At 38.3% G+C, this 18090-nt stretch overlaps 1 protein-coding gene across 2 annotated transcripts in view; it reads right to left on the bottom strand.

The window, feature by feature from the left end:
- Nucleotides 1–3244: 3244 nt before the first annotated feature.
- Nucleotides 3245–18090, bottom strand: part of IQGAP2 (IQ motif containing GTPase activating protein 2) — a 60435-nt gene continuing 45589 nt past the window's right edge. Inside the window, exons 25-34 of one of the 2 annotated variants that reach the window (XM_010159586.1) lie at nucleotides 17608–17840; nucleotides 15322–15454; nucleotides 12787–12889; nucleotides 11758–11899; nucleotides 8511–8598; nucleotides 7474–7686; nucleotides 5963–6123; nucleotides 4998–5141; nucleotides 3947–4055; nucleotides 3245–3470 (exon numbers count right to left, since the gene is read on the bottom strand). In XM_010159586.1, coding sequence (XP_010157888.1) covers nucleotides 3357–3470; nucleotides 3947–4055; nucleotides 4998–5141; nucleotides 5963–6123; nucleotides 7474–7686; nucleotides 8511–8598; nucleotides 11758–11899; nucleotides 12787–12889; nucleotides 15322–15454; nucleotides 17608–17840 — 1440 coding nt within the window. In that variant the 3' untranslated portion in view covers nucleotides 3245–3356. The remainder of the gene's footprint in view (nucleotides 3471–3946; nucleotides 4056–4997; nucleotides 5142–5962; nucleotides 6124–7473; nucleotides 7687–8510; nucleotides 8599–11757; nucleotides 11900–12786; nucleotides 12890–15321; nucleotides 15455–17607; nucleotides 17841–18090) is intronic. The other variant, XM_010159587.1, reaches the window with a different exon arrangement.

The following is an 18090-nucleotide window of genomic DNA, read 5'->3' as shown; positions in this document are numbered from 1 at the left end:
GGGGCCTTGCTGCTCTGTCAGCATAACCAAAGGTAACACTTAAAAATTTCTAAACCTCATATAGAAGTGAGCTAAGTATCAGTCTTTCTTAAAATAAAAGCGTATTTGTGAATGTTATACCAGACCTTGGAAAAGCATACATTTTTTAGTATTTGTATTTCTTATGGTTTGGGAAGTCTTAACAAGTGGGTCAGTGCTTCAGGGGCAAACCAGTCTACAGAGTTTGCAAAAGATAGGAAGGAGAACTCAGATTGTGTCTTTAGGGAGTACCTTAGTTGGGGATATAAAGGATAGTCATAGGGCTACGTCCTTTCATCTCTCTAAGTTAGATTACTATAAATATAGCAAGTGAATAAAAGAACCAACCCAACGCTTTTCTTAAATTTTCTGTTTGCATATGGGAACCAAATTTAAGTTGATTTTTGTACCCTGTGGTTATGCCAGCTACTTTCTTTCTAGATAAACTGATTAACAGACATGAATTCATGACTTCTAAAGCTTTTACCTGTTACTACTTTTTCATTCTACTTCCTGCACCTTTTTCAGAGCTTTGTTTTTTGGCAGAATCATGCTACAGGGCAAAACTTCATTCCTGTTAAACACAGCAGATCTGTCAAAAAAGCCTACAGCTATCTAGTAAGACTACTACATCCTTACTGTTCCACAAAGGAGCCATTTTCTGATGTTTAACACAGAGATTACCCAGGTGCATGGTTACTGCTCAAAGAAGAGGAGGTTAGAAGCATATCTCAGTCAAAAATCAGTTCTCCAGGAAGAGGGTTGATTATCTAGTTACGCACTTTTTGAAATCAGACATGACTCTCACTGTTTGGAGGTGCTGTTAGAGGCCAGTGTGTAGTGTTGCTCCAGTATTCTTTTTAAAAAAGACAGCTAAATAAGGAGGAAAGAAGGTGGCTTGCCGATAAGTGCGAAGCGGAACAGGAAAAAGATATCGCTTGTGATAGTGTTTGTCTGCTTGGCCAAAGAAAGAGGATGTTGTTCTGCAATTTTGTATTTAGTTTTGGGCCTTCAGAGCCCCTTCAGAACACACAAGTTCCAAAATAAACTGTTAGTTGCCAAGAACTGTTAGTCAACTCTGAAGATGCGTGGTAGAAAAAAATGCAAACTGCGGGGCTAACAGACTAAGACTATCGGCTATTACAATTTTTTTTTCACTACTGCCAGTTAAGGAAGACAAAGTTTAGAGACAGGCACGTCTTTCAAAGAAAGACGCATTTTCTGCTGTGGTGACCACTGAAGCACAGGCTTTGTAAAGCTGTACTTCCTTTTTCCTCAGGTTTTGCACCAGCAATGCAAGTCTTTCCACAAAACCATTACATGAATGAAGCTGGTTTCCTCAAGTCCGGTCTAACTTTGAAAACCCCAGATTGCAGCTTACATCAGCCTCCAAACAGCCTTTCTTTTTGTGTTGTATTTAGTAGCCGTCAGCAGCACAGGACAGAAGTGGGCAGGCACAGAATTACTTGCTAATTTGCATGGTACTTGTTACTACCGTCTATCCTATATTTAGGTAGGAATCATTGTGGTCAGTCCTGCTTAGCAGGGTTCATTGTTTGTTCAGTGTCAAGGACCTAAACTAGTTAATTAAGAGAAAGGCTTCTAAAGGAGTTTAAAGAAATTAAAATGGAAATTACACTTTGATGTGCACTGGAAGAACAAGAAGCCCAAGAAATCACTGGAAAAAGTGAGACTGTACCTTTCACATGTGTCATTACCTAGAAACCAAGTAAACTTTCCTAAGCTCGTGTATATCAGGAAATAGCTGAGGAAGATGCTGTTTGCATTAGAACTAAGCGGCCACTAAATACGTCAAGTGCATTACACAAAGTAGCATATCCAGGAGTGACTTACTCCCACAGAGGCTGTGGGGCTCTAGTGTGTCTCACCAGCAGAACTCCAGGATTTTGAAACATTACCTGAAAAGTCCAGTCTTGGGATCAACACCGAACCTGTGCAGACTTACCTGCTCAGCTAGAATTTGTCAAGAATATGTAAGGGCTAGTCAAGTCTGTTTCAAACAAAAAGGGAAACTCAGGATGTGAGTTTAATTCGTATTCAGGTACAGTTAATTTTTCTCCTTTGGAAGTAGAAGTGAAGTGTTGCTTTCACCTTCCCATCCAGCTATCTTAAGTGAACCAGGGTATTAATGCTGCAGAAGTTGTGACATGTTAAAACGGCTCATACGTAACTAGCTAGGAGAAAAAAAATGGAATCACATAGGAGCTTCTGTTTTCAAGAGAAATATTTTCTCTTGGTTAATGTATTTATCACATTACCTACTGTACACATTTTCCCTCTGTAAGTGTAATTGGTAGTTCATCAGCAAAATTACTACCATGCTCCATGGCATGAAGTCTTCACTGCTCAGCAACCTTCCCAAACTGTATTGTGAGGGCAATCAAGCTTAATTAGACTCCATTTTTTAAAAGCACTGAAAGAAGTTCTTTCACTACCATCTGGATTCCTGCTTTAATGATTCTTTTAAATGAAATTTAGCAACCAAATCAGTTTAATTAAGTAACATTTATTTCACATAGAACAATCTCCAAAGAATATTAAAAAAAAACCCCCTATCTAAATACTGATTTTATTGCATTTATTTTCTTACAAAAAAGAGACAGGCACAATTTATGTATTCAAATACTTCAAAATGAACAACAACTGTTCACTATTTAGATTCCCCAATGCCACTCCAAAGTCTGTGAAAGTAGAAAATGTCATTTTACATGAGGCAGTAGTGCATTTAGTAGGAATGAATCACAAAATATATTTTTGTACAGTAAAACGTTATTGTCACTTTATAATTACCTATAAAATTTTTGAATTGCACAATAAGTTTGCTTTAAAATTGACAACTGCCAGAAAACAGGCTTAGCATGTAACTAAATATTTGCCCAGACTATCCCTTAGAAGCAAGTTAGGATTTCTTTTGGTAAATACTTGGAGTCTAATTAGAACTATATTATTTATCTGAGGTCATTTTAAAATGTTTTAATAGGAAGTGGTTTATATATTCAACTAAATTCAATTTCTGCCTACATTAAAATCCATACAACCACAGTAGCTGAGTGTCCTAAGCAATACTTTGATTTGAAAGTACCAACACCAATGAGATTTGGGACTGTTTAAATTATTCTGATTCATTATTAATGCTGAAAAGGCACTGTGTACATTCCTCTGAACATTTGGTGGTTTAGGTTTGGTGGTGTTTTGTTTTTTTTTTTTTTTTTTAAGTTAAAAAGCATCCAATGATAAAATGAAAACAAATATTTAGGAGAAATGAATACTGAATAGACTTCCCACTGTTGGATATAGTCCATGACATCTGAAGACACTCATTTTCCATAGAACTTCTTATTCAACAAGAAGATGAGCAAATTCACATTCACTTTAGCTTTATCAAACATTTTCATTACAGCCACACCTTCGTACTGCATCTGAAGCAAATCCTGTAATCAGAAATAAGATCATTAGTCTCTCTTTGAATCCATACCTTGCAGCAGCAGGATGGGGGTTATTTTCATCATGTGATAACCATCTCGAACACCAGGTCCATCACAATTTAAACAATTACAAGCAACTATTGGATAGGTGTAGACAACATTATGCGTCTTCTAGATTCCAATTGTTAGTAACAGCAAACCAGAAGAATACTGTTTCTGGGTATTTTCATTTTCTCTTGGTATTTGTTGCTTGCCACTGACTAATACAGCATTTGGTTTCACGCAGTTGCCCTAACATAAACATTAACCCACCTCAGTGCCCAGCATTCTGTGAAAGTTACATAGTTATTCCCACTTGAACTACTGCTTTGTGCTGATTGAATAGTTCATGAATACATATTAAAAAAAACCCCAGAAGTAGTTTGTATTTAGAGGAAATGCAGCTGTGACTATAGAGCAAAGTAATGAAATTCAAGGTCTACCTGGAAATGAAGCTGCACTTTTTCCATTTCAACCCCCAAAAATTTTGCTCTGATTTCAAAGTCACCCACTTCTTCTCCAGGTGTAATATCAAACATCACGTTCTTAAACCTTGAAATAAAAAGAAGGTTTGTTATGCATTAATGAGGTATGCCATGCAGTTTTATGTAGTCCACAGACAGTTTTGGGTAAAAAACCTTCAGAACACATAAGAACTTTGACTGTAAGCAGTGTAAATAGTGTCAGATGCACCCCTCTATCCCTATGGAGGGCTTTCTAGGATACTTTCTGGTGTACATATAGTATGGAAATACAGACCCCTCAAGGCTTTCAAATTGGGGGGAAAAAAAAAAAAAAAAAATCAGGCTGTGGGAAGTTCAGGGAACAGAGATGACCAAGTATCCACGGCATAGGAATAGGGCAGCCAGACTATTGCTCTGCCATGCCCGAGTGTCTCCTTGCAGGTGTGTACGTGCTCCTCTCTGGTTTCAGTTTGCCTCACGTGGCTTCCCCTGCCTCAACTACCCACTTGGGAAAAAAAACCCCTGCAACCTGGAAAACTTTTCCGGGCAGAAGACAGATGGAAGTGTGCAGAGGATGGAAGATTTTCACTACAGTGGCTTCAAAACGGGTAGATACAAAAAGGATATGAAATCACCATGCCCATTCACCTCATCATAGTGAGGAAATAAAGAAAACCAGTTGTTTACTCAGTTATATGAAAGTGATTGGTCAGTAAATGCAAAAAAATTACTACTGCTTAATAAGTCAGCATTCCTGTTTTTTTTTGCTGGACTTGGTACTAGTTCCATCTAAGCCAATGCCAAAATAGGCCTATTCACATATTTTCCCAAGGTATTCATATAGCAAGGTAAAAGGAAAAAGATGAATTATTACAAATAGGCTTTATCCTTCTTCTAAATGTAAAAGTCTGAGGTAATTTTAGGTGTGGCATAGGAAATTGTGAAAATTTCTTTTAACAGAGGCCAGGTCCCTGAAGAAGCTGTTGATTAGAAAATGCTCTAAATAGCTTTGCTTTAATACCACACTTACTGGTTGGTTTGAAGATCTTCAATTTCAAGGATGACACCTTTTTCATGCAGTCTTGCAGCTGTGTACTTTAATGAGGACTGCTTCAGTTTTTTGCTTCCCTTCACCTCCTCTTTTCCATCTAGTTTAATTGACCTCCGTGAATTTCTGGGAAGAAAACAAGAAAAATGGCTTTTGATTTATCTACCAGGTCTTTTATACTTCAATCACTCCTCCAGCCATACTTAGCTTTCCTTCACTCTTTGCCTTCTTGAACTATTAATGAGCAGAATTAACATTCAACACAAACCTAAGAATTAGAGGCATTTTTAGCACAGAATGAATAGTCTGAACATTTTGGCAATGATTCTGAATCAACTTTTTTCCACTTTTTAAAACTCTATTGTGAAATGCAACCCTGATCCAAGAGAGTCGACAATCATAACTTTAGAATGGCAATTTTGTAAGCATACATTGACATAGGTGTTAGATTTAGGATTGGCCATTAATATTCATTTTTGGATAAATGAGGTATGCGCTGGGAAAGCTCTTGTTCGTGTCAGTAAAACGTGTTCATCTTGACTCTTCAGTGGCACTGGCAGCGGGCTTGCTCTCAAGTAACTGCATCATGCCTGTGGAGTAAAATTCTTTAGGCATCTACTTCCCTGTTCTCCATTCTAAAGGCAAAACCCAATCCTTTTAATGAAGGAAGAAAATCAATAATTACTTCCTAATGCAGCATGACTTCAAAGCATTTAATGGATCTACAAAATAGCACTAATTAAGTATATTGAAGACACGTATACATCTCAGGAGTCTTTCTAAAAAAATCAAAACTTTACAGGTTTTGACTCAGTGACAACTCCCATGGGCTTTTTAATCCATGGATTTTCAGTCTATTGGAATTAAAACTTTCAACTACAAGTTAACCACCTGCTCTCCTTCTGATAAAACACACTGAAATATTAAGACAAGAAGACTCAACTCACTTTCTTGTTAAGTTGTCTAAGCAAGTTTTTATATAGGTGTTGTAATAATTAATTTGTTCTTCATAAAACGCTGTCTTGGAGTTAAGTGCATTCAAAGTCTGCTGGAGTTTCACCAATTCCGCTTTTCGATGATGTCTGTATCTTCTTTGATTCCGGATATCCTAAACAAATTTATTAACGTAACAGATTTATTAATTTGATATTTTAAAGAGTCTCAGCTTATTAGCATTGAAATCTGTAATCACACAACCTGACAATTTCTGGGAGAAAGCGTGAACTGCCAAGTTCCCACAAGCACGGCATCAGTCACGAGTTGTACAGTTTACGTGACTGTACAGAAGACTGCAACACATTGCTACTCACATATACAGGTGGCAGTATCTTGAACTCTGCTACGGTCTCCTGGGCACTGACAGACACAAGAGTTGTAAGGAAGAGGTCATCTTCATGCTCTAAATGGAAGCTCTCTCACAGCTAGTTTTTGGTGAGAGGCCTAAAAAATGACAGCTCAGGCTTCCACTAGGTAAGAACTAGCTACTGCTAAAGCAGAGCTTGGGTTGAAGGTAATAGTTGAGTTGAGGTAGTCAAAAATAAAATAAAAGCAACTTCCAGCCCTAAGGCTCATCCCAATCTTCAGGTTGCCTTAATGGCTCAAAACAAAGCACCTGATCTTATAGAAATAAGAAATAAGAAAGAATGGGGCACTGAATCCATATGTAGCATGGTTTTGTCTCAAGTAGAAGCAGATGCAGACACCTGAACTGAGCAGAGCTTTAAAATTGCACTTCAGAGTAGGTGCAACACGACACAATTATATTAGAGACTTAAGCTAATGTGAGTAATTCACTCATTTACATATTCAAATATACTTTCAACTTTAAAAAAAATATTTATAATATGTAAGTCACTTGTGGGGTATGAGTAATTTACTCATGAGTAATTAACGACAATCCAATATTATTCATGGGTAACTAAAGGTAATCCAATACACTAAGATTCTTACAGCCAGTATTGGGTATGGATTTGGAACAGAATTTGTTGATTTGTACAGAACATGCCAGGTGCTTTATCAATCCCAGGATGGGCGCCACAGTGGCCCACTTTCTCTTTGTGTCCAGCCCCACCACTGCAGATCAGTGTTAATACCAATCAGAGAATGTTTTGAATTTTAAGTCTTTTTAAACCTTAGCAAGATGACATTAGTTATTAATTGAAACACTGATGGGTAATTCTGATTCCTTATAAAATACAAAAAGCTGTACTGGAGAAGTTAAAACAGCATCAGTATCAAATCTGGGTAACGAAGTCTACAGTTGTATGTTACTCAGTTCAGGTAGTTATGCGTGAGAGTACTGCCTTTCGCTTAGTCTGCCAGTGAACAAATATGATTTTGCCCTTATGTGGATGCTTCAGCATTCTCTTGAAAGTGTATACTATACCACTCTAGATGGAATAGATTTAGGGTAGATGCCTAAAACCCATCAATATACAGGGAAGCATGTTCCATTTACCTTAGCGATCTCATTTATAATTTCTTGGTACTTAGTTGCTGAAGACACTAGTCCTGCTTGCTCCAATGTCCGGAGATTTCTCTGAATTTTCCTTTTCTTTTGTTCTATTGGTAGCTGCCCATCTTCAACAATAGACTGACTGTTCTTCATTTTCTCTGGAGTTTTGGAATCTAAGATAGCACGTTTTTCTACAAGTTTCAAGTGCTCAGATTCCTAGGTAAAACAAACATCTAGAACAGTTATTTTCCACCTCATGATAACAGTTAAGTATGCACATACATTCAACTTTCAAAGGAGATTATCAAAAATCAAGTTGCAAGCTGAAAGTGCTGCATTTACTATGCCTTTTGGCATACCTTACATAACTAATCACAACACCTAGACACTTAAAGAATATTTAAAATCAGTCAGACAACTCAATGACTTCACTTAGTTATAGAAAGACTGTCCAGAACTCTCAGGCATCCTCTATATATGCACACATTAAAGTAAGCTAAAATGTGCATATTATTGACGTAGACCTTTTGTCTGTCAGTATGTACAGGGAAGTCTTCAGCTAGGAGCTCTTCCCACACAATTCCCATAACAAGGATAGCAGCAGTTCCTCAGGCAGATGTTTGCTTTTATTGCTTAAGCAAATAAACTAGGTATCAGGGAACTTGAGTTAAGATACTCAGCTTCATAAGAAAAAAAAATCTAGCAGAAGATTTCACCTCAGGCTATTTGACTGTATTATAACATAGGAGAAAAAGGCCCTGCTTACAAAAAATGTAAAGAAAAAATATTAGTATAAATGTGCTAGTTGACAGCAAGACTTAATTTTTCTTTGCTTCTGAAGCTGTTACAATTTTACAGTAAAGGGAAGTTTACAAGTCTCATATTTTGAAAGCTCTGGATTCAAAGAGTCTAAAAAACAGCAACAATGATTTCTTTGGTGTAAAGTAGTGAAGAAAGCTGTCAGAAATCTGTTAAGACTTTCAAATAGCTTTAATAAAATACGTACTTTCTTCTCTATGCAGGCACAGTACAGCACTTACCTGTTGTGCGGTGGGTGGTGTTTCTAATATTTCTAAGAGTGTATCCCCTGGTTGTGTTCGTATCACATCCACAATAAGTCTTTTGGTCCTTTTCAAAAGGATATATGGATATTACAAAACAGTTGTCACTGATCACTTGTGCATTTAATTTGTTCAACAATAAAACTAGAAAGCTCCCTATTTATTATGGATACTTGAAAATGTTTATGTTTCCCAGCATTTTACATTTCAGAACTTCCATAAATAACGTTGAACATCTACCTTCTACATAGGCCTGAACAGAGAAATACATGCATACCTGCCCCCTTTTATTTTAGGAAACAGTTAGCTAAAGGGTCATGTTTACGGAATAAAGTGGAAATGCACTCAAAACTGCTGAACTTCTGAAGGAATTTTACATCCCATGCAGTGTACTTACGCACACCACTTAAGGGTAGATGTTTCCGTGGCAAACAGACAAGGAGCATTTCCTTGCTAAAAAAGGGTAGCTGCTACACTGTTATGTAAACCAGTTATTTTTTGTAAGAATTTATCTCTTCCTGCTGCCTCTTCATGCATAATACTTCCAAGAACATCCTGCTACAGAATCCTGTTTATGTAGAAGACCTGGTTACAAAAGAGATAGAGCTCTTTGTTTTAAAAAATTAATGGAAACCTGAAGATGCAGCTTAAGTTTCCAAAGAAAATGTCTGAATACGACCAAGGCTTCCGTGATGAAACCTGGTGATTTGGTTTAAAATTATAGTTTACATACATAAAGTTGGTGTTTCTATTGGTGTTTTCAGGACCAGAAGTTCTCATAAGAATGCAAGGAAATGGGACAAAATATTTACTCATATACAGGTAGCACTAGCTGAAACAACTGGTTTTGGGTATGATCCAAGCTTCTATGGAAGGGGCAGCAAGGTAGGAACGACTGACAGCACAGGCAGACTTGAAGCACTGCTCCTTCCGTGTTATAAGGCAGCCTGCTAAACCTCCTGGAAACCAGTTTGCGCATCCAGAACTGCTATTAACTGCACTGACCAGTTCTAGCACATCCAGCAGCTTCAGAAGGACTGCGCCTTCACCAACTCCCTTGGAATCCCCTCCAGTTTGCCAGGAAAAAAAACAACCAACCCACCCAAAAAACCCCACCAAACAGAAAGGTTCCCTAACATTGATTCACTTGGGCTACGCCCACACTTTGCTGGCTTTGCCTGACACAGCCTTTGTCAGTCTTTGGCGGTCACCACCACAGTCTGCAGCAACAAATGTGGGACGGCATTATCGGTTTTTTGCACTGCCTTAGAAAGGGTGCTGATACGGCTGATAAGACACGAGGCTTATTTCCACTTCCTCACCCCATGTCCCAAGCCTGCTCAGCACTGCTGTTTTCCAGAAACACCCGACCTGGGGCTGGACATGTCCCCCTTCACCTGCCACTTGTCACGGGGCACCTATGCACCCAAACCATGGATGCATGCCATAAAGTCCTCCTAGACAGGGGTACTGCCTCACCACAGAAGCCTTAATGAAACAACTTCACACACAAATACACGGGTATTTCTTAGAAGGGGCATGTCACTCCGAGAAACAAGCAACACTCAATGAACCAACCGTGACATGAACTTTAGCCCAGTGCCTAACACTTCACAGTTGGGGTAAAACACTTCTCAGCAGCTAAGGCAGGAAAGCTAAGCATCTGTATTTACATCTCTGACGTAAAAGTTGAAGTATTTAAACTTTTGATATTTTTACAATTTAATGCACATTCTTAATCTTTCTTCTGTCAGATCTTTTACAAAATTTCCTCAAAATATGAGAAATATTACTTGAAAAAGCTTATGCAACAGAGAAGTTACATTCTTTCATTAATTCTTATGATATTATTTCAACATATTTCCACACAGTGTGGAGGATTAAAAAAAAAATTTTCTTTTGGCCTTGATTCTGCATTTTTTAAGGATTCCGTTAAGGGGTAGCATTTGACTCCTACAAAGAGGAAAAAGGACAGGAAGTACTTTTTTTTTTCTTAAAAAAGGGACAGCAGCACACATATCCTTATTACAACACCAGCCTGGGAACAGCTCTAGAGCCTTGGTCTCTGGAATACCAAGCGACTAACAGTTTCAATTTGGCATTGTCATTGCCGTCCCTTTACTTTAGATCTCAAGTTACAGAAAAAACCTCCATGATTTCTTGCTGAAGATTCAGATCAAATTACGCAATTACAGCTGAAAATTCCTCTTCCTTTTAGGATAACTAGCAAGAGCTTTCTTGAACTTAAAGCATTTTTCCTCGCAGAATTTAAGCATTCATTTATGGCCTTTATAGAAATTGCACTATTTACTACAGATCTTACAGCCAAGAACTTTCTTCAGAAGTAAAACTTCACATATTACCTAAAAGATTCAGTTTACTGATTTTTGATTTGGAAAAAATAATACTAGAGTTGAATTACAGCCTGTATCTACACTTCTAGTGCTTACAAAGGTGTAAAATTCTTATGCTGTATTTCCCTTTGAAGTGGACTTCACACTTTGGAGTAAATATAAGCATAGCAATCGGAGCAGGATTCCATTCTGCCCCTAGTTTGAGAAGCAGCAGGATCCTAAATAAGCCAATCCATATTCTGGACAGCTTGGCATAGCTTCAAAAAAGAGATGCCAAAGATTAGATGCTAAGTGCTTTTATAAAAGTATTTTAAACTACTGAGTAGCCTAGGTCCTAGGGTATCCTAGTAGCAATTTATTCTGTTTGGTCACCAAATAGAATAAACACCATTTTCTTTCCCTGGATAAAAGCTTGCACTTTCTGAAGTGACAGTCACATCCTGTTTGAAGGCCTGATCGCAGTACATCAGGGAAGTGTTTTCCTTTGAGGGGGATGAGAGGACAGTGTGATGCTCTCCATCCCTTAAAAGGCTGGAGAGTTTTTCATCTCTGCTTCTCCAAGGACGTGGTGTTTTCAAGCAGAACGCTTTTGCAACGTTATGTAAAAGCACTTATTAGGTTAGATAATGAACTCGTCAGGGCCCAAAACACAGTAAATTTATCCTATAAGCTGCCAGAATCGACAGTTTCTCAGTCTTTAGCAAAAGTTTGAGTAGGACCGAACAGAAACTGGCTTTTGAAAACAGTGCGCTCAGCACCTCAGAAATGCACTTAGGCAGGGCAGGAAGGTGGGAGCAACATTAGAAAAAAAAACCCCAAAAAGAAAACCCCAGAAAACATTGCCAAAATACAGGTTTTTGAGCAAAACTTACTTTATCATCAGGCTTTTGAGATCCTGATCTTCACCTTCTCGTAACTCATACTTGCTGGTTAGAGACAGCGAAATCTCCGTTTTTGCAAGTTGATTCAGTGTGCTTTCCCTGTTGGGGTCATTGGGATCAACAGCTCCTTCCCCTGTATGGAAACATATTTCACTTCAAGTTTGCCAACTTACCCATGATTCAATGCACAAAGCAAACAAAAACCTAGATAAATCACAGTATAACTGCAGAAATATTAAGTTTATCAAATAGCACACCCACTCCTTCCGACCATTTAAGAAGCAGTCTTTTTTTTAGATATTAAACAATCAAAACCATAAGAGCCAGCTATTTAAGGCTAGTTCGAAATTTCGGACATGCCACCAATTCTTGCTTTTCATGCAAGAGGCTCACATTTCTTATTCTCAAAGAACACCACAAACAAATTAACATCCTTTGTCCTAACATAGAGTGATAATGAAAAATGAAAGAGTAACAGTTACGTTAACAGACTAATCACTTGGAAGCTGGCATAACCCATAACACCCATGCTACTTTTCTAAACAGCTGACATCTTACTACAGTTAAGGCAAATTGGCAGTCACAATTATTTATTCCTTGTAACTTTCTAGTAAATTTGCAGAATTTAAAACTTCATTTTTTATTTGGATAATTATCCAATGGCTGTTTCAAGAATTCTGCATGCACTTTTTCTAAGTTTTTTGCCAACACCAGTAAGTCTTGAGATCAGATTATTAAATGTCACTTGTTTTCTATCTGCAGTTTGAGCACAACTGGATCATTCTGCTCAAAACATTATTAATGTTTGGAATTTGAATCACATCGTTAATCTTCAGGGTGAGTATTGCAGTTAGAAGAAGGTTCAGTTTTAAGGAGCCATGTTACAAAAAGGATTTAGAACAGAATTCTATAGCAAATGAAGAAGTGGTCACTATGAGAGACACGAGAGTATTTAAATCAAGCACCCATTTAATTCTGTCCCTAGAGTGAAGTTAACTATAAAGACAAAGAACAGCATACCAAGGAAAGACTCTACATCAGGAACGGGTCCCAGTCCTTCCAGCAATTCATTCAGTAGGTCATTTGGCTCGGTGGCAATGGCATCCTGGTGTTCTAACAGTAGCTATAAACAAACAGAAATGAAGTCATCATCAAAAAAAAAAAAAACCCAACAACAAAAAAATCCCATTGTCTTTATACTTGTGAAAAAATCTGGAGACTAAATGCTGAAAAACACAGACCTAGTGTGGTCAGGATTATGGAGGACCCAAAGGGGAACGCACGCTCAGTTCTGGTTTACAAGTTTAGAATTGCTTTTCCTGTGAGGCAGCTTGCCATGCTCCTCCAGCAATTGTCTCCAGAGTGCTGAACACCACAGCTGAGCAGAATTTTAAGATTTGCCTTTAGAGCTAACAACATAGCAGAGTAAAAGGTGATAATCCCCAGCAGAGTGTTTCAGTGCTGCACCCTGAACTTCAGCACACAAGAGAATGAAGACAGAGTTGGTGGTCCACAGAAAGATACCTATTTTCAGCATATTCATTCCCGTAGCTTACAATAGCATAGATGTTGCAGGAGATGTGTGAACGTATTCGCAATAACTTTTCTCACACCTGGGAACATTCTCAAATCTTTAAGCCACAGAAATACTCATAAGCCAAGTTAATAGAGAGCATGAATAAGGCAGTAACGTTTCCTTGAAAACAGCTCTCACTATCTGTGAGAAAAGTAACCTCATGCTGAGTTAGAGCCAGCAGCATTAGAGACTACTAGATTCAACAGTCCCTTCCCCACAATATTCCTTACTTGGAGGACCAATGGGAAGACATCATGTCACCAAGCTTCACTGAAATTTAGCTACAGCAAATCATGCACAGTAGGCAGAAATTCCAGGATTCTAAGTATTTCCAATGCAACGTTATACATAGCCAGTCAAAAGTTACTGGTTACTAGAGATTTACTGACAACTAAAAAGCCCATATTCAGAAAAGAAAGGTATTTCAGACATACTTACAAGACAGAAGTGAGGATTATAAGCTCATAACCATTAATTTGTTTAAAAAAAAGCTTCTCTTACATGTAGCAGCTACCCCTTACGGCACATAATGTTGACTATGACACTGTGAGAACTGCTGAGAAAGACTATGTACGGATGAAATCTCCACACTGCTTCATGCTATACAAGTACAGAATGAAAAATACATTCACAGGACAAATTCTTTGAAGGGAAGGCAAGAGATACATGGAAAAGCACCAAAAACCAAAGCTGATGAATACAACAGGTGCCTCATTCCAGCTACATCCTAGAGATGTGCAGTGAAAATCAAGCTTAGGCAAGTGCCAAGGGAGATGACACAGAAGGTTTGGTGGATGAGTTAGCATGGGACAAGGAGCATCACCTGGTAAATATGCTGTACACAGATAATGTACAGTCCTAAGACATAATTGCTTGCTTCCTCCATGCAGACAAGAGTGCATAGTCATGTTATCAAAACAAACCATCTCCTTGACCTCCTTTGTTTGGCAATTTACTGTCACTAAATTACTTCAGATTTTGTGGAGTATTTTATCAGCTAATATAAAATTGCATAGTAATACTTTGTCACATTAGGATCAGTTAACATATTAGACATGGAACAGACCCACCAAAAGGAATATTTCACGAAGACCAATGTTTAAATATAACCACTGATTATAAACATGCAGGCATAGGTCTATGCCTTAAAAAAATTAAAAATAGGCACAATGCAATCCAGAAAATATGCTTTTAGGAGACTAGGCTATTATAGTTTTCACTTGCATAAAGCTAAACTTGTGATGTGGCCTACTGACAGTTGGGTATTCTATCCCTTTTCCATAGTGCATCTGACAATATTAGTGGGAGGTTCGTTGTGAGCTTTTTTGGGAGGCGTTTGTTTCCTGGGGTGCATTTTTTTGAGGGGAAGGGGCAGCATGGAGTGTAGGGGACAGTTTGCAAGCCAGGAAACAGATAGTAGTATCCCAACTTCAGGAGGACCATGTGGACCATTTAACTTACACCACAATGAGTCATAACTACAAACTGCAGTTAATCTGTACTTTACCCACGATAACAAACAACAGGATGCCGCAGCTTCTGTCCTTCTAAATCAGGCTTTTGCATCTGCTTCCAACAAAACATACGACGGAATGCCAGTCATGAAATACACTGAATTTTCATCTGTTCCCAGAGTCAAATAAACTTTTTCAAATTGGTGTCACTGTCTTAGCCAAGACAGGAAAGTTATTTTTAAGTATTAAAAAAACTGGTTAGAACACCCACACTAGTTTAGAAAAAAAACGTTCCTCCCTCCTACCAGAAAATGTTATATTCTAATTGTTATTCAAGATGATGCTTTTAAATGGAAGAAGTCTTCTAGGAAAAATGCAATCTAATACTCAATTCCAGGCCATTTCATAGATGAACTGAAGAACTTATTTTAAAAGGAAAAACAAACACTAAGCCTTCCCCATAGACTGTTTGATGCAAGTAATCTATACTCTTTAGTCTGCTGACTGGTGTATTCATTGACTTACTGAATGGGTATTGATGATTTCTTCAATGGAGATATATATGACAGGTTTGCTAAGGGTCACCATGTCAGAGTATTCATCAATATTAAATTTCTCCTCTGGTTCAGGAACATCACACGCTGCTTGAAAAAAATTCCTAAGAGAAAAATAGAAAGACTTCAATAGTTGTGCCCTATAAATTCAATTTAATTAGCCTGTATAAAAAAACCCTACAATAGAGTCTTTGACATACATTATATTTCTCTTATAATCTGCAATCTACACTTAGTGTTTAGAGGAAGCTTTTGGAGGCAGCACATTTACACATCAATACAAATGACAAAGCATTCCATCCTTCTTGGACAGCCGGTGGAATATTGTTTTAAAGGTAATATTTTATCTCCCTATTTAACAAGAAGTGATAACATGGTAAATTTTGAACATTAATAAAGTCTGTATTTAATGCTTTGGAAGTTATGAAAGTATTTCCACAGAAAGACCCTCCGATTTCAAGACGGCATTTTGTAGTATGAAGTGTGCTAGAAGAAATTATTTGAAATAGCCACACAAAATTACCCCTTGTCCTACAAATGTTTAATTCACCATTACTCACAATTTGAGTGGCAGTTGAAATCGATGGAAAATGTGGTACTGTTTATACGTGCAAGAATAACAAGGGGAAAATGTGCAAGTTATGGCTGAAGCATTACTTTGACGTGACCAGCACATACAGCAACAGCAAGACCTGCTTCCCAAGATAACAACGCGTGTCTCTCCAAGCTACTGACAGCTTCAGGGATGTGCACAGACAACCAAAAAACAGCACGGTTCTCCTCTCAGAAGACCACTTTGTTTTTCAAAGCAAGAGAGCCTGAATTGGAGCAGCTGGGAGAAGAGGTTTAAATGAGGTCTACAAGGATACTGCAGGAGCTGCTGTGCCTTCACTGTGCCAGCCCTGTTCTATTGAGTATGGGCGTTTCAGTCTCAGAGGAGCTTTAAAGTTGGTATTGGGGGGGGGAAGAAGAAAAAGAAAGAAAAGAAAAATAAAAAAGGGCTGGGATTTCTCAGTTTGGAGAGGAAAAGCTGAGGGATACAATTATGTTGTACAAAGTCACAGTGCTGTTGCGTGAGATGGGTGCAAGTGTCATTCATCAAATCCCACAATAATGGGACAAGGTGTTATACAGTGAAACTAGCAGGAAAATATCAATTTCAAATAAATGGAAGGAAGCACTGTTTTAACCGACAGATAGCCAACTTCCAATTATTGCCCCAGGAGAGGGTTGTGGAGGCAGATCTCAAAAGTTTAAGAAGGATTTGGACAAATCCTTGCACAAGTTCATAAATGCACAGTATAAGATCTAGGCAGAGCTGGTAGCTTTTAACAAAGCAAATATTGCAATTGCAGTTGCTGGGCGAGTACAACGCAAAAAAGTAGCTGAGAGCAGCCAGTGTTGGTGTCTAAGGAGGGTTTAGTTAAAGCACAGAGTGCAGTCACTCCAGAAAGTCAGTTTTGTATAATTAGGAGAGGGATTCTTCCTTTTGTAGCGGTCAAAGGGCCAACACTAGAGTAGGCTCTCTCTACAATATTCTTTTTCCATGTTTGTCACACCCTTAAATATTTCAATAAACAAAATGACTAAGTGTTTTTGTTCATGAATGATGTCTCAAGGAAACCCATTATATGAACATTGCGTTTATTTTCATGACGGGCAGACAGTAAAGATGGAACTTCTTAAGGTGAGTTTGTCACAAGACTCAGCACTTGAAGATAATAACAGAAATCATCCAAAAAGATGGACAATAATTCCAAAAAACTTTTGTCCCATAGTGTAGCAAAACATGCAATTCCCTATGACTGTGCAAGATGAAGGAATAAAATGTGCATGGAATCTCTCAGCAAAGAGGAAAGAATAAAAACAAAGAACCACAACTTTTTCCTGACCAGTAAGGTGGGGTTTCCCCTCCACCCACCCAGAAATTACATTCAGCTCTCCCCACGACTCAAAGAATTATTATTTCTCCTGGATAACGAATGACCCCACATCGCCCTCGCAATCTGTGTTTGCAGTAAAGAAGCCTTACTGCAACCAAGACGGCAGAGTTGATCAGTTCTCAAAGTAATGTTCAAGTAGAAATAAAACCTGTTACTCCTGCTTCAACTTCCTCAGCAATGAGAATTTCTCTATAGCAGAACACTCAACTTTTTAAACTCTGAGCGGGGAATTCCTACAAATAAGGAGTCCACCTGCCTTACTCATCCTAGCGGCGAGCTCTTACTGTGTACGTATTTGCGAGGGCTTTACAGACCTGAACTTCTGGTATGTCTGTGAGAGGTAAGCGTTCATAGATGACAGATGTTCGCTCTCGCCTTCAAAGAGTTTGTTAGAAGCAGCGTGCTGAAGGACTTTTGCCACACAGCCTAGGTTCCTCCTCTGGTCAGGGTGTATCTGGCCGCCCGCTGTCATATCAATTATATCAAAGCCATCAGGAGCAACAATGGCAGGGTTCATGTAGCGATAGTACAGGAGGTTGCCAACAATCTGAACAAAAAGAATTCATACAGTAATTACATTTTACAAAACATAATCAATGATTTCCACTTCTGAAGTAGACCATAGAGCGTCCTCTAGCATTGGTTCCTGATACATACATGTTACCTATGTGTTTAACTGGAAGACTGGTCTTTTACAAGATCCACCTCTTACAAAATCTCTGTGAAAGCTGGGCATTTTACAAGGGCCTGTAGTGGTAGGACAAGTGTTAAAGGCTTTAAAGTGCAAGAGGATAGAT

This window comes from Eurypyga helias, unplaced genomic scaffold, assembly GCF_000690775.1.
Source record: "Eurypyga helias isolate BGI_N326 unplaced genomic scaffold, ASM69077v1 scaffold4359, whole genome shotgun sequence".
NCBI classification, from domain to species: domain Eukaryota; kingdom Metazoa; phylum Chordata; class Aves; order Eurypygiformes; family Eurypygidae; genus Eurypyga; species Eurypyga helias.
This window is presented reverse-complemented; position numbering and strand designations above follow the sequence as displayed.